The 16,776-nt window shown below is 55.8% G+C and overlaps 1 protein-coding gene across 4 annotated transcripts in view; it reads right to left on the reverse strand.

Moving 5' to 3' along the window:
- EMID1 (EMI domain containing 1) overlaps window positions 1–16,776 on the reverse strand; it is a 105,584-nt gene that overhangs the window by 21,214 nt on the left and 67,594 nt on the right. For all 4 annotated transcript variants that reach the window (XM_050923822.1, XM_050923819.1, XM_050923820.1 and 1 more), the window contains exons 7-9: window positions 11,927–12,071; window positions 7,394–7,444; window positions 3,947–4,054 (exon numbers count right to left, since the gene is read on the reverse strand). In XM_050923822.1, the coding sequence (XP_050779779.1) occupies window positions 3,947–4,054; window positions 7,394–7,444; window positions 11,927–12,071 (304 nt within the window). The remainder of the gene's footprint in view (window positions 1–3,946; window positions 4,055–7,393; window positions 7,445–11,926; window positions 12,072–16,776) is intronic.

A 16,776-nucleotide genomic window follows, 5' to 3' on the forward strand; every position in this document is an offset into this window, starting at 1 on the left:
CCGGCTCAGCCTTGTAGGGAGGGAGCCGATCTTCCCCCCCTCTGTCCCATACATGATCGGGGGATCCCATCTCCATGGCAATGTAAACCTGCCCAACTCCCAGCAGCGCTAACCTGGGAGGTGGAGGGTCCATGCAGTCATGAGCGTCCCCCAAAGATGCCCTAGGAGCAGGGGGTTCCCTGGGTGTGCATCCCCAGCCCTGACCTGGAGGCGCAGCACTCCCTCAAGGAAGGATTAGCACGCCATGAACTAGGCTGATGTCATTTATTTGGACTTTCCAAATCCTTTGTCAGACCTCACCCCCCGAGCCTATTAAGGAATTGACAGGGAAAGAGGTAAAACGCCATCCTGGGTCTGAAAGTGGCAAAGAGACTGAGCAGGATTAAATGGGCTAGTTCCAACCTGGGTAAAGGTTCATCGCAGGGTGCGACGTGGCTCTGTGCTAGGGCCGGAGCAGTCTGCTACAATAATAATACCTAGCTCTTAGCTAGCGCTTTTCATTGAGGGTCAGTGTCCTCATCCCTGTTTCATAGGTGGGGAAACTGAGGCACTGAGTGGGGATGGGACTTGTCCAAAGTCACCCAGCAGGCCAACGGCAGAGATGGAAATTGAACCCAAATCTCCTGAGACCAGCCCAGTGCCCTATTCACTAGGCCACACTGACAAATATGTTTAATGTCTTACATACAGGGACTGCCTTTGTGTTCTGTGGTTGTACAGCACCTAGCACACTGGGGTGTGTGGACGCTACCGTAATATAAATAAATAATAACCTGGAAAAGGAGTCGAGCAATGAGGCAGCAGCACTTTGCAGATGACCCAAGAGGAAGAAGACTAAAGCTGTCTAGGAGGAAATTCAGAGGGCCCAAACTGTGCGAGGGCATTGGGCAGCAGAGGAAATGCCGTACTGACAAACACAAAGCAATGCAGATTGGGAGGGATGATCTGAACGACTCACATCTAACTGAGTTCCAAATGAACTGGGGCATCTCAGGAGAAAGGCCTGGGAAGTACAACAGGCAGTTCCATAGAGACCTCTGCTCAATGCACAGCTGGGTTCCGAAAAGCAACCAAGACATTAGGATGCAAAAGGAATGGGATGGAGAAAAAGAGGGGAACTGTTATAATGCCTTTATCTAAATCAATGTGCTGGCCTCAGCTCAGATACTGCATACTGGCTGCCTTGCCTCCAAAAGGGACAGCAGAAATACAGACGGGGGGGGAGGGGTAAGAGACTGGCAATGTGAATGGTCGGAGAATTCTCACTGAGGCGAGACTGAAAGGCTTGGGGCTGCTGAGAGGAGACAAAGAAGAGGGGCTATGACAGAGGGGTACAAGGAAACAAATAGGCTACAAAAGGCCAGTCAGGCATTCCTAGCCTCCCTCCCTTGGCACACAAGGACAAATGGGCGTTCGATGGCACTGAAAGGGAGCTGAATTAAGACCGACCGTGGAAATACTCGTCTAGGAATGGATGTGTAGCTGGCGGAACTCATTGCCACAAGATATCAAGGGTGACACTGAGGTTCAGAGCTGAGCAGCAGTAAGAAAGGGTTAGACGTGACTCTGGATGAGAAGAATGTCCACAGTTACACTAGAGAGGGGTGTTTATTTTAAGGGGATACAAATCCTCCTGCTTCATGGCATGAGCCAACCTCTAACTGATGGCTCCAGGTTCTTCCCCCATGGAAGGGGTGTTCCACTGGGTGAGTTCTAGTATCTTCTTCTGAAGCAGCTGGAGAGAGGAGGGTGGATGGGGCAGATCCTTGCCCTGATTCCTACATCCCAGCTCTAAAAAAAACTGTCAAGAAAAGGAACTTCTCCGATGGACCAGCCAGCCAACATCATCCACGGGGCAAAATCCTTTGCTGGGCTAAGCCTGACCCAGAGCCCACTGAATGAGGGAGGTAACCTAGTGACAGAGGATGTGGAAAAAGCTAATGTACTCAATGCTTTCTTTGCTTCTGTCTTCACAAACAAGGTCAGCTCCCAGACTGCTGCACTGGGCAGCACAGCATGGGGAGGAGGTGACCAGCTCTCTGTGGAGAAAGAAGTGGTTTGTGATTATTTAGAAAAGCTAGATGAGCGCAAGTCAATGGGCTGGATGCACTGCATCCGAGGGTGCTAAAGGAGTTGGTAGATGTGATCGCAGAGCTATTGGCCATTATCTTTGAAAACTCATGGTGATCGGGGGAGGTCCCGGATGACTGGAAAAAGGCTACTATAGTGCCCATCTTTAAAAAGGGAAGGAGGAGGATCCGGAGAACTACAGGCCAGTCAGCCTCACCTTAGTCCCTGGAAAATCATGGAGCAGGTCCTCAAGGAATCAATTCTGAAGCACTTAGAGGAGAGGAAAGTGATCAGGAACAGTCAGCGTGGATTCACCAAGGGCAAGTCATGCCCGAGTAACCTAATTGCCTTCTATGAGGCTCTGTGGATGAGGGGAAAGTAGTGGATGTGTTATTCCTTGACTTTAGCAAAGCTTTTGATATGGTCTCCCCACAGTATTCTTGCCAGCAAGTTAAAGAAGTATGGGCTGGATGAATGGACTATAAGGTGGATAGAAAGCTGGCTAGATTGTTGGGCTCAACAGGTAGTGATCAACGGCTCCATGTATAGTTGGCAGCCAGTTTCAAGTGGAGTGCCCCAAGGGTCGGTCCTGGGGCTGGTTTTGTTCAATATCTTCATTAATGATCTGGAGGATGGGGTGTACTGGACCCTCAGCAAGTTTGCAGATGACACTAAACTGGGAGGAGTGGTAGATACGCTGGAGTAGGGATAGGACACAGAGGGACCTAGACAAATTAGAGGATTGGGCCAAAAGAACCTGATGAGGTTCAACAAGGACAAGTGCAGAGTCCTGCACTTAGGAAGGAAGAATCCCATTCACTGTTACAGACTAGGGACCGAATGGCTAGGAAGCAGTTCTGCAGAAAAGGACCTAGGGGTTACAGTGGACGAGAAGCTGGATATGACTCAACAGTGTGCCTTTGTTGCCAAGAAGGCTAACGGCATTTTGGGCTGTATAAGTTGGGGCATTGCCAGCAGATTGAGGGACATGATCATTCCCCTCTATTGGACATTGGTGAGGCCTCATCTGGAGTATTGTGTCCAGTTTTGGGCCCCAAATCATTTTTGTTGCCCTCTGCTGGACTGTGGAAAAATTGGAAAGAGTCCAGCGAGGGCAACAAAAATGATTAGGGGGCTGGAGCACATGACTTATGAGGAGAGGCTGAGGGAACTGGGATTGTTTAGTGTGCAGAAGAGAAGAATGAGGGGGGATTTGATAGCTGCTTTCAACTACCTGAAAGGGGGTTGCAAAGAGGATGGATCTAGACTGTTCTCAGTGGTAGCAGATAACAGAACAAGGAATAATGGTCTCAAGTTGCAGTGGGGGAGGTTTAGGTTGGATATTAGGAAAAACTTTTTCACTCAGAGAGTGGTGAAGCACTGGAATGGGTTACCTAGGGAGGTGGTGGAATCTCCTTTCTTAGAGGTTTTTAAGGTCAGGCTTGACAAAGCCCTGGCTGGGATGATTTAATTGGGGATTGGTCCTGCTTTGAGAAGAGGGTTGGACTAGATACCTCCTCAGGTCCCTTCCAACTCTGATATTCTATGATTCTATGGTGTTGGTGGGATCCTGCCTGCAAAGTTCAGAGCTTTGGATCAGGGCCAAAGCAAGGGTGCAGCAGGGATTGTCTTCCCCTCCCTCTCCACCACCCCCACGCACACAGCTCTGCGGGTCAGGCTGCCAGCCAAGAAGCACTGAGCACTGGTACAGCTTGCAAATAAATGCCAGACAATGCCAGGTGTCTGGGCTCTGCAGGGATCGGGGTGGCAGTTGTGATGCCCCTATGCCTGTTTGGTTGTCCAAAGCTGGCATCAAGGTACAGGGATCCATGGTGGCCCCCAGCTCCTGGAGCAGTGCCCTGTGTCCAAGACTCACCTGGTGGTCCAGCGGGACCCTTGGCTCCAGGGATTCCTGATGGCCCCTGGCTCCCAGCATCTCCCTTGGGACCCGACGGGCCTGGGGGTCCTTGGGGCCCCGGTTTCCCTGAAACAGAAAGAGCAGAAAGAAATACCCAGTTAGGTGCCAGTGCAGCATTTGCCAGGGGCTGTGCCTCCTTGGAAGGACAGAAGGAGAGCAAGGTACCTCTTCAGGCAACCCCAGGGATCCTAACCCCCAATCCGAACCCCCAGGGAGGAGGGTGGCCACATCCCAGGGCAATGGATTGCAGTGCGGCAGCCACAGTCTGAAACCAACGGGAGTGGAGCTTGGAGGTGCTGTAAGGGGCTGGGCTGAGAAGTCCAAGTGGGGAAGTCCTCTATCCACAGCCCCGGTCTGCGGTGGGACAAGCCTCCCCCCATGCTGGTCCCTGCCAATGGGCCTCACCCCGTGATGTTTAGTATCCACAGCCTCTGTCCTGAGACAGCTGATAGGGGGCCTGAGGCTCCCCTTGCCCCGGAGCCACACCTGCCCAGGCCATGCCAGGCTGGCATTCTGAGGGGCACACTTGCCCACCAGAGAGGGATGGGGCTGTAACCCAAGAACTCAGTGCCTATGGGCGCTTTAAGGTAACGGCTCTCAGCTGGAACTCAGCCGGGGGCGCCGGAACCCGTGACCTGGCAGCGAAGGGCTGTGTCTCATTACCCCAAGCCATCCAGTGCCCATGCCCAACCCGGGATGCCCACATCTCACTTAGTGAAACGTTCTAGACAGGATCTGGTCAGCTCAATGCCAGGCCAGAGGCCTTACACCCTGCGGTGCCCTAGAGACTCCATATGCAGGGGCAGGACGATCGCCTGGGGAAAACCCCCATCCAGGCATTGTACCTCTCCTTGCTCCGGCCTGCTGGCTTGGGAATGCTCCTACCCACCATTGGCCGCACTCCAGCTGCCCCCCGAACCCTGGGCTGCTCTCTGCTCCTCTCTCCCAGAAGATGAAGTGGGGCTGGAGCCCGGCAGCAGCCACAGGCATTACCATGCCGGGAATCATGACCCCCTGGTCATGATAGCTGCACTGTGGCTGGCCTGTGCTTGTGCCCGCCTGCACTGCGGCCTGGCCTGCCCCCCCACCCGCCTGCACTGGGGCCCGGCCTGCACCCCTCCCGCCTGCACTGGGGTCAGCCCGCACTCTGCCCGCCTGCACTGGGGCCCGGCCTGCACCCCTCCCGCCTGCACTGGGGTCAGCCCGCACTCTGCCCGCCTGCGCTGGGGCCTGGCCCGCATCCCACCGGCCTGCACTGGGGTCATCTCGCACTCCGCCAGCCTGCACTGGGGTCAGCCCACACTCCGCCTGCCTGCGCTGGGGCCTGGCCCACATCCCACCGGCCTGCACTGAGGTCATCTCGCACTCCGCCAGCCTGCACTGGGGTCAGCCCACACTCCGCCCGCCTGCGCTGGGGCCTGGCCCTCACTCCACTTGCCTGTGCTGGGGCCTGGCCCGCACCCCGGCCGCCTGCGCTGGGGCCCGGCCCACACCCCGCCAGCCTGCGCTGGGGTCATCTCGCACTCCGCCAGCCTGCACTGGGGCCTGGCCCGCACCCCACCTGCCTGCGCTGGGGCCTGACCCGCACCTCGCCCACCTGCGCTAGGGCCCGGCCCACACCCCACCTGCCTGCACTGGGGTCAGCCCTCACGCTGCCCGCCTGCGCTGGGGCCCAGCCCGCACCACGCCCGCCTGCTCCGGGGCCTGGCCTGCACTCCGCCTGCCTGCGCTGAGGTCTGCCCGCACCCACCTGCCTGCGCAGGGGTCATCTCACACTCCGCCAGCCTGCGCTGGGGCTCGGCCCTCACCCCAGTTGCCTGCACTGGGGCCTGGCCTGCACCCCGGCCGCCTGCGCTGGGGCCCGGCCCGCACCACGCCCGCCTGCGCCGGGGCCTGGCCTGCACTCCGCCCGCCTGCGCTGAGGTCTGCCCGCACCCGCCCGCCTGCACTGGGGTCATCCCGCACCCTGTCCACCTGCACTGGGGTCATCCCGCACCCCGCCAGCCTGCGCTGGCGTCATCCCGCACCCTGCCCACCTGCACTGGGGTCATCCCGCACCCCGCCAGCCTGCGCTGGCGTCATCCCGCACCCTGCCCACCTGCACTGGGGTCATCCCGCACCCCGCCAGCCTGCGCTGGCGTCATCCCGCACCCTTCCCACCTGCACTGGGGTCATCCCGCACCCCGCCAGCCTGCGCTGGCGTCATCCCGCACCCTGCCCACCTGCACTGGGGTCATCCCGCACCCCGCCAGCCTGCGCTGGCGTCATCCCGCACCCTGCCCACCTGCACTGGGGTCATCCCGCACCCCGCCAGCCTGCGCTGGCGTCATCCCGCACCCTGTCCACCTGCACTGGGGTCATCCCGCACCCCGCCAGCCTGCGCTGGCGTCATCCCGCACCCTGCCAGCCTGCGCTGGGGTCATCCCGCACCCTGCCCACCTGCACTGGGGTCATTCCGCACCCCACCAGCCTGCTCTGGGGTCATCCTGTTCCCTGCCAGCCTGCGCTGGGGTCATCCCGCACCCTGCCCACCTGCACTGGGGTCATCCCGCACCCCGCCAGCCTGCGCTGGCGTCATCCCGCACCCTGCCCACCTGCACTGGGGCCCGGCTCACACCCCACCCGCCTGCACTGGGGTCAGCCCTCACCCCGCCCGCCTGCGCTGGGGCCAAGCACTCCACTCTTGAAGGAGCTGGTGACTGAAGCAATAGTTCAGCATTGGCTTCTGTGTCCTTCCGAGGGATCAAGAAAAAGGGAAGAGAAGCAGGAGGGAGCCCTGTCAGGCAGGAGCAGAGCCTGCAGTGGAGACTCGCCCTCCTTGCCTTCAATTGCTTCCCACTTCCTCCTCTGTCCCCAGCTCCTTCCCTTCCTACTGCCCCCAGGGCATCCATGAGCCTCTCCCATTAGCCTTTCTGGTCTCTGCCCCTGTGGCTTCCTCCCAGACCCAGATATTTCACAGGGCTCTTGGGCTGGGAACTCTCTTGTGCCTTAGGCCTGGTCCACACTACAGCGTTAAATCGATTTAAACAGCGTTAAATTGATTTAATGCTGTACCCATCCACACTACAAGGCACTTAAAATCGATTTTAAGGGGTCTTAAAATCGATTTCTGTACTCCTGCTCAACGAGAGGAGTAACCCTAAAATCGATATTACTATATCAATTTAGGGTTAGTGTGGACGGAAATCGAAGTTATTGGTCCTATTCTTTTACTGAGCTACCCAGAGTGCACCGCTCTGGAAATCGATGGTAGCCTGGGACCATGGACGCACACCACCGAAGTAATGTGCCCTAGTGTGGACGCGTAAAATCGATTTTATAAAACCTGTTTTATAAAATCGATTTTATTAATTTCGATTTTACTCTGTAGTGTGGACGTGGCCTTAGAAAGAAAATGCTACATACCATCCCGTCCGGGACCGGCACCCTGCAGCGTCTCTCCCACTCCTGTGTTCCCTGGGAAAGGAGAGAATGGGGCATCAGTCTGCTCCCCGGAGCCAACGGTCTCTTCTGCCTTCAGCCTGGCAGAGTCAGCTCACCCTGGCACCCACTTCTCATGGGGGCAGTGGTGTTACCTGGCACTGGGAAGCCACTTCACTTCCGAGCCAGGCTGGGGAAAGGCCAGGCCAGTCCTGGAGAGCAACGCCTCCGACTATCCAGCCCAGGCAAGAGTCCATCCACAGCCCCCCTCCTCTCCACCTCCTACAGCCCCAGGCCTCAGCCCTGCTCTGCTGGGATCCACCACCAGGGGTGCTCCACTGGGACGTCAAGCTCCCGGGGGTGGGGCCGTCTTTCAGTGCTATGTTTAGACAGCAACTGGCCCTGCGGGTTCTGCTCATCGACTGGTGCGCCCGCCTGGGCACTGCTGCAAAACGAACAGTGCACATAAGGGTCAGAGGGTTTCCTTAGACCGGTGCCATTGGGAGCAAAGGGCAATCAGGTCTCTGCCTTTGTTTTCTTTCCTTTTGATAATGGCGAGAGCATCTCTCAGGCAGTGAGACCACCAAGGACTTAGACTGATACACAGCCACAAAGGGCATCGCTCTGCCCAGTGCTGAATTGCAGCCACCTCTGGGGCAGAGTGCAGAATACCTTGTCCAGCTGAGTTTAGGGAGGCAGAATGGGACTGGCCATGTTGGGACATGGCTGGGACACTGGGACTAACTCCCAAGCATTGGGGAAAGTGGCCGCGAATCGTTAGCGACTCCAACTGGACAGTGTGAGTTGTGTGGCTCGTGGGAAAGCCAGCGCCTCCAGCCTCCTGCTAGGGAGTCGCACCGACACTGATTCCACCTGCAGCGCTGTCTGTGGTGCTCCAAGCACTTCGCTTTACCAGTAGCAGATGATTTATCCAGTTCCCACTGCAAAAGGAGACTCCATTCATCTCCCCAGCCACCAGGGCATTATGAACGTCCCCTCTCCTTCTAAAGGGGGCCCTGATTCCCACCAAGGAATAAACCAGTCTCTCGTCCCATACACAGGGCTCTGCTAACCCATTTGCTGCATGCTTTGGTTTCATTTCGCCCTTGTGTCTGCCCAGCTCTCTGGTTGCCCTTCCTGTGCCCGGATTGTCCTTGGTCTTCAAGGGAGACAGGACACGGAAAGCAGGAGCCGCACCCAGAGACAGGGCTGGCATCTGCCCTGCTCCTTGAACCCACACAAGCTCCTCTCTTCCAGCCAGTCCAGGCCCTGAGTGGCAGGAGGCAGGGAAGCCATTCGACCTGCCCCATCTCTTCAGCCTCAGGCACGTTGGGTAGGTCCTGGTGGCTCATTTAGCTGGGATCTGCTTGTTGTTAGAATCCCAGCCAGACTGTGACGATGGCAACCAGGGGAAATTCCTCTAGTCATTCAGTTGATCTCTGAAGGTGCCTACTTGGGAAGCAGGAGCCCCAGGTGCCAGGAGCCCAGCAGATTTACTGCCTGGTTCTAAAGCCCAGTTGCCAGCTGATCTCGGGACAATATTCACTGGGGCTCTAAGGGCCTGTTGCATGCAGTAGCCCTGTGGGGTTGAGGGCTCTCTCCCTCTGCCATTTCACCTGCACGCCTGGGGCGAGATGGAGCAGCAGGTGTAAGCCCCTCTGCTCTTGCCTAGGACTGACCACACCCAGTCACCTAGGGCTGGTCTAACTCAGGGCATGGCAGCTGGCCATACTCTCCCGAGCTGGTGATGGGTCCTGTCCTCCAAGTGGAGTCCTGGCCCTCACCACTGCCCTTCTGCTCAGCACTGCAATGGCAGGACAGCCTACACCCACCTGGGGGTGACGGAGCGACTCCCAGACCAGCTCCAGCCAAGGGTTCATTAACAGCACAGCCCCTTCCAGAGGCCCAGCAGTGCTAATGGGAGCCTTTCCAGTGACTGTCTGGGAGCTGGAGTGGGCGCTACCTGGGCAGCCCCCTTCTCCTCCTGTCTCATTAACAGAGCCGCCCAAGAGCCCATCCTAGCCTGGCTACCATTTAGTTCCCTTGGGGGAAGGGTGGGGCGCTCGAGAAGGGAATCCTGCCACACAGCTATACATTTATCACCCCACCCTCCTGCTGCTGCTCTGCCCCTAAAGCATGAACACACGGCCTGTCAGAGCAGAGGAGGCCTGAGAAATCTTCCCGCTGCATGGAGCTGGAGCCAAAGGCAGATCAGCCTGGTCCTCAGCTGCACTCAGTTTAACTCCCGTGCAGTCCCTGGTCAGTGGGGGATGGGACATGGCAGAGGCTCCACCTTGAGCCCCTTCCTTTGGGCTGGGCTGGAGCGGGACAGCAAGTCTTACTCTTGTCCTCCAAAGACCCATGTGCCTACGCCAGTGACGGAGGAGGCTGTTCTCCACTGGAGATAGCTCCGCACATCGGGAGTGGATTTGATTCTCCCTTGTTGCTACGTTTTTCTGCATGTTCATATGACAGACTGCAGGCACCTGGGGCAAGGGCTGTTATAGAATCATAGAATCTCAGGGTTGGAAGAGACCTCAGGAGGTATCTAGTCCAACCCCCTGCTCAAAGCAGGACCAGTTCCCAACTAAATCATCCCAGCCAGGGCTTTGTCAGGCCTGACCTTAAAAACCTCTAAGGAAGGAGATTCCACCACCTCCCTAGGGAACCCATTCCAGTGCTTCACCACCCTCCTAGTGAAACAGTGTTTCCTAATATCCAACCTAAACCTCCCCCACTGCAACTTGAGACCATTACTCCTTGTTTTGTCATCTGGTACCACTGAGAACAGTCTAGATCCATCCTCTTTGGAACCCCCTTTCAGGTAGTTGAAAGCAGCTATCAAATCCCCCCTCATTCTTCTCTTCTGCAGACTAAACAATCCCAGTTCCCTCAGCCTCTCCTCGTAAGTCAGGGGTTCTCAACCAGGGGTCTGGGGCTCCCTGGGGGGCTGGAAGCAGGTTTCAGGGTGTCCTCCAAGCAGGGCTAGTGTTGGACTCACTGGGGCCCAAGGTAGAAAGCCAAAGCCCCACTGCCTAGGTCTGAAGTCTAGGGCCTTGAGCCCTGCCACCTGGGGCTAAAGCCAAAGCCTGAGCAATGTAGCTTTGCAGGGCCCCCAGTGGTGTGAGGCCCCAGACAATTGCCCTGCTTGCTACCCCGTAACATTGGTCCTGGCTTTTATATGCAGAAAATCAGTTACTGTGGCACAAGGGGGCTGTGGAGTTTTTATAGCTTGTTGGGGGTTGAGAATCTCTGTCATGAGTCATGTGCCCCAGCCCCCTGTCTCTTCACCACATGTAAACAGCACCTCGCACAATGGGATTCCTGACCTCTGACTTCTGCAAGTGCAAATAAGAATTGCTTTTAAAAGTTACTTTGCTTTTGCCTCTAGTGACTTTTTAACTGCAGAATACCTCTGTAACTGCAGTACTGCTGAATTGCTGCACCTCGGGGGGCGGAGGGATAGCTCAGTGGTTGAGCATTGGCCTGCTAAACCCAGGGTTGTGAGTTCAATCCTTGAGGGGGCCATTTAGGGAAGTGGGGATTGGTCCTGCTTTGAGAAGGGGGTTGGACTAGATGATCTCCTGAGGTCCCTCCCAACCCTAATAATTTGTGATTCTGTGAACACAGCAGCTGTTTAATAGTGCACTGCAACAGCCAAGAAGAATCCCATGTGCAACTGAAACCCCAAGTGAGTGTTTGGGAGGTGTAATATGTTGACCCAAGCTGGGACTGGGGCAGAGCTTTGGGGTGGCAACTCCTGATGACAGAGCTTTGCAGCTGAAGAGTCTGGAGGATTTTAAGCCTTAAGAAAGTTACAAGTAAAAGGATAACAGGGTGGAGGTGGAGGAACCCAGGGAAAGGTGTGCTAGTGGGGATATCAGCCCAGCTGGATTCACCCATCACTGGGCCCTAGGCAAACACTCTTCTCCCAGCCTCATGGGACAGGACCTGCCACTGTGAGGTGAGTGCAAGATGGGTGCACTCTCCAAGCCCCCTCACCCTCCAGTCTCCCCTCTGCATCAGGCTGAGATTAGAGTGGCAGCTGCCATGGTGGAGGGTGAAGCTGCCCCCTTGGCATAGCAAGGAAGAAAAGCAAAGGAGGAGGATGCTGGCCTAGGATTTTAAGCCCTATGTGTTAATGCAGCCCTGGACATCAGGCTGAGATTTGGGGCAACAGAGACCCTCTGCCATCCCACTCGGGCCAGGACACAGAACGCTCTGCAGCATCAAGGGGCTATCCTCACTCAGCCCAGACTGGGAGCTTTGCTTGAGTGCACTGGGCAGGACTGGGCTCTGAACTGATGGAAAGGCCCAGCCCCTATGTTTAGCGCCAACAGAGTCCTGCTTGGTCCATCTCCAGGGCCAGGCATGGAGGGGACCTGTGGCATGTGGATTTCTGCAGGGGCAGGAAGGATCTCGATCTACACAGGAAACACACATCCGGCTCTCAAGATGGCTTCCTGCCTGCAGCCTCCAGCTGTCTCAGCTCCTCTAGCAGCCCCTGCTCTTACTTACCTTTCACACCTTCATCCCCAGGACTCCCATGGGTGGATGGAGACCTCCAGAGCTGGTAGGAATCTGAGGGGGCAGCCCCCTTGGTTACGAGGTGTCTGTTGGGTACTGAGGAGGTTGCAGACTCGGCTGCTGACAGCAATGCCACCTACGAGCAAGAAAGAGTTCCCAGCAGTGTGCCCAGACATACTGCGCTAGCCAGACTTGGGGCCTATCTCCTCTCCCCACTACGGTTCTGCACTTACGGCTGTCACCCACAGCCACTCAGCATGCCCTTCCGAGGTTAGTGAGCCTGGTCATAGGTTCAATCTCCCCTGATGTCCCACCCAAGGGTCTGGTGTTGCACTTCTATGGAGGAAGCTTTGCATTGTCCTGGACATTCAGAGCTTTGGGGTTAAGGGGAGGAACTTGAGGCTTTGCTGAATGCACGGAGTGGGGCTTGAGGACCTTGGTGTTCTGAATTGGTAGCCCTTGTCGCTGCACAAACTTGCACCAGCTGAATTAAACTGGTTTAGTTAGCCCTTGTGTGGACACCCCTATTTCAGTTTAAAAGCAGCTTATGTTGATTTAGCTTAAACCACTTCCTAAGGCCTTGTCTACACTGGAAATGTGAACTGGTCAAAGTTCTGTCGGCCTAGTGCCACCAGCTGTTCCGCAGGATGCACTCACACTCAGCTGGTAGGGGTGGTGCATCATGCTGATTTGGCAAAAGCACGTTGCACTGTGGGTAAGCATCCCAGCATCCTCCAAGCCACCTTCAGGCACGCTGCCTTGTAGGAAACTGTTGCTGCGTATTGTGAGATACCCAGGTACCTCTCACGGAACAGTGGGCATTAGGGGGTCAAAGCCCACCATTCCCTCTGTTCTATCCCAGGACTACAGTCCTACCATATTCCTGATCCATTTTAGTCAATTTCACGGTTATGGGATTTTAAAAATAGTAAATTTCATGATTTCAGCTATTTGAATCTGAAATTTCACAGTATTGTAATTGTAGGGTCCTGACCCAAAAAGGAGCTGGGGAGGTTCCACAAGGTTATTGTAGGGCGGGTGCGGTACTGTTACCCTTATTGCTGCAGGTGGTGGTGCTGCCTTCAGAGCTGGGCAGCTGGAGAGCAGCAGCTGCTGGCCGGGAGCCCAGCTCTGAAGGCAGAGCTGCCACCAGCAGCAGCACAGAAGTAAGGATGGGATGGTGTGGTATTGCCACCCTTATTTCTGCACTGCTTCCTGCAGAGCTGGGCCCTCAGTCAGCAGCTGCCACTCTCTGGCCGCCTAGCCCTGAAGACAGTACGGAAGTAAGGGTGGCAATACCACGATTCCCCACTAAAATAACCTTGCGCCCTCCCCCTCCCCTCTGCAACTCCCTTTTGGGTCAGGACCCCCAGTTTGAGAAATGCTGATCTCCCCTATGAAATCGGTAGAGTATAGGGTAAAAGCACATAAAAGACCATATTTCATAGTCTGTGACACATTTTTCATGGCCATGAATTTTGTAGGGCCCTACCCATAGCTGACTGTTCTGGGCCCATTTATGAGCTTGTCCCTGCACCTGTGGACAGGGTCCAGGGGAGCACAGCACCGTTCTCCATGGTGAGGACAGGGCGTATGGTCCTATTGCCTTTGCAAGGCCGCAGTGCTCAGATGCACCTAGCTGGCCAGTGAATGCTTGGGCTGTGCTGCTGCAGCTATTCATGGAACAACTGCACTCGAGAAGCAGGGTTAACCCAGGTCAGAGTGTCCACACAGCCTCCTGAACCTTACATTGGTGCTACTCTGCATGGAGACAAGCCCCTGGTGTGCAAAGGGTCATATGGAAAACCTGGGCTGGGTTCTTGGGAACAGTTTCTATTTCCTTGTGCCAAAGGCCTGGTCAGAGCCATGGGGACTCTTTCTAGGACATAGTGACTTGGGCCTTTAGGCGGTAGGTGCCCAACTTCCATGGCCCGGCGAACCTGCTGAGCTCAAGCACTAATCTCTGGGAGGGGCTGGAGGGAGAGACCCCCTGTTGTGGGGCTATTTCTGATGCCAGGTCTAAAGCAGACCAAAGGTTAAAGGACACAGAGGGTTAACCTGGTAGCCCAGACCCCGAATCATAGAATCATAGAATCTCAGGGTTGGAAGGGACCTCAGGAGGTCATCTAGTCCAATCCCCTGCTCAAAGCAGGACCAACCCCAACTAAATCATCCCAGCCAGGGCTTTGTCAAGCCTGACCTTAAAAACCGCTAAGGAAGGAGATTCCACCACCTCCCTAGGTAACCCATTCCAGTGCTTCACCACCTCCTAGTGAAATAGTGTTTCCTAACCTCCAACCTATACCTCCCCCCACTGCAACTTGAGACCATTACTCCTTGTTCTGTCATCTGGTACCACTGAGAACAGTCTAGATCCATCCTCTTTGGAACCCCCTTTCAGACAGTTGAAAGCAGCTATCAAACTCCCCTCATTCTTCTCTTCTGCAGACTAAACAATCCCAGTTCCCTCAGCCTCTCCTCATAAGTCATGGGCTCCAGCCCCCTAATCATTTTTGTTGCCCTCCGCTAGACTTTTTCCAATTTTTCCACATCCTTCTTGTAGTGTGGGGCCCCAAACTGGACTCCAGATGAGGCCTCACCAATGTCAAATAGAGGGGAATGATCATGTCCCTCGATCTGCTGGCAATGCCCCTACTTATACAGCCCAAAATGCCGTTAGCCTTCTTGACAAGGGCACATTATTGACTCATATCCAGCTTCTCATCCACTGAAACCCCTAGGTCCTTTTCTGCAGAAAAGACGGTTACTCACCTTTGTAACTGTTGTTCTTCGAGATGTGTTGCTCACATCCATTCCAGTTAGGTGTGCGCCGCGCGTGCACGTTCGTCGGAAGACTTTTACCGTAGCAACTCCAGTGGGCCGGCAGGTCGCCCCCTAGAGTGGCGCCGCCATGGCGCTCGATATATACCCCTGCCGGCTCACCCGCTCCTCAGTTCCTTCTTGCCGGCTACTCCAACAGTGGGGAAGGAGGGCGGGTGTGGAATGGCTATGAGCAACACATCTCGAAGAACAACAGTTACAAAGGTGAGTAACTGTCTTTTCTTCTTCGAGTGATTGCTCATATCCATTCCAGTTAGGTGAATCCCAAGCCTTACCTAGGCGGTGGGGTCGGAGTGAGAAGTCGCGGCATGGAGCACTGCAGATCCGAAGGCCGCGTCATCTCTGGACTGCTGGACCAGGGCGTAATGGGAAGCGAAGGTGTGGACGGAGGACCAGGTCGCCGCCCTACAAATCTCCTGGATGGGCACGCGGGCGAGGAAAGCCAGCGATGATGCTTGTGCCCTGGTGGAGTGCGCAGTCACATGGCCCGTAGGGGTGTGAGCCAAGTCATAACAGGTCCTGATACAGGACGTCACCCACGAGGAGATCCTCTGTGAGGAAATGGGTAGTCCTTTGATTCGGTCCGCTACTGTCACGAAGAGCTGGGGGGATTTGCGGAACGGTTTGGTCCTCTCCACATAAAACACGAGTGCCCGGCGGACATCAAGCGAGTGAAGCTGTTGCTCCCTGCAGGACGAATGGGGCTTTGGAAAAAAGACAGGGAGAAAGATCTCCTGGTTGACATGAAAGGCTGAGACCACCTTGGGGAGAAAGGCCGGGTGTGGCCTCAGCTGCACCTTGTCTTTATGGAAGACCGTATACGGGGGATCTACCATGAGGGCCCGGAGTTCTGACACCCGTCTGGCTGAGGTGATGGCCACCAGGAAAGCAGTCTTCCAGGAGAGATAGAGCAGGGAGCAAGTCGCTAACGACTCAAATGGAGGGCCCATGAGCCGAGTAAGAACCAGGTTGAGATCCCAGGTAGGGGCAGGGGGTTGAACCTGGGGGTAGAGACGTTCTAATCCTTTTGGGAATCTGGTCACCATAGGGTGAGAGAAAACCGAACGGCCATCTCCCCCCGGATGAAAGGTGGAGATAGCCGCCAGGTGAACCCGAAGGGACGATATCGCCAGGCCCTGCTGCTTGAGGGACCAGATGTAATCTAGAATATTGGCGATAGAAACCTCCATAGGGAGGAAACCCCTCTCCGTGCACCAACAGGAGAAACGCTTCCACTTGGCCGAGTACGTCGCTCTAGTGGAAGGTTTCCTGCTGCCCGAGTACTTGACGTACTGGGGTAGAGCACCGTAGTTCTGACCTGGTCAGCCACACAGGAGCCACGCTGTGAGGTGCAGAGACTTGAGGTCCGGGTGATGAAGCCTGCTGTGGTTCTGGGTGATCAGGTCCAGGTGAAAGGTCAGGGGGACTGGGTCGGCTAGAGACAGGTCCAGCAACATCGGATACCAATGTTGCCTGGGCCACGCTGGAGCTATCATAATCAAGTGGCCCTGTCCCTGCACACCTTCAGAAGGACCTTGTGGATAAGCGGGAACGGAGGGAATGCGTAGAAAAGGTGCGTCATCCACGGAATAAGAAAGGCATCCGCTACCGACTCTGGTTCCCGGCCTTGAAAGGAGCAGAACATCTAGCATTTCCTGTTCCCTCTGGACGCGAAGAGGTCCATCCGGGGACAACCCCACCTCTGGAAGAGTGAGAGGGCAACGTCCGGGCGAAGGGACCATTCGTGCGAAAGGAAGGATCTGCTCAGATGGTCTGCCAGCGTATTCCGTACACTGGGAAGAAAGGATGCCATGAGGTGAATGGAGTGGGCTATACGATAGTCCCAGAGCCGCATCGCCTCCTGACATAGGGGAGAGGATCTCATGCCGCCCTGCTTGTTGATATAGTACATGGTCATCGTGTTGTTGGTGAATACCGAGACACAGCGACCTTGAAGCTGATGGGAGAACGCTTGGCAAGCAAGGCGGACCGCTCTTAGC

Source organism: Gopherus flavomarginatus, chromosome 15, assembly GCF_025201925.1.
Source record: "Gopherus flavomarginatus isolate rGopFla2 chromosome 15, rGopFla2.mat.asm, whole genome shotgun sequence".
NCBI lineage: Eukaryota > Metazoa > Chordata > Testudines > Testudinidae > Gopherus > Gopherus flavomarginatus.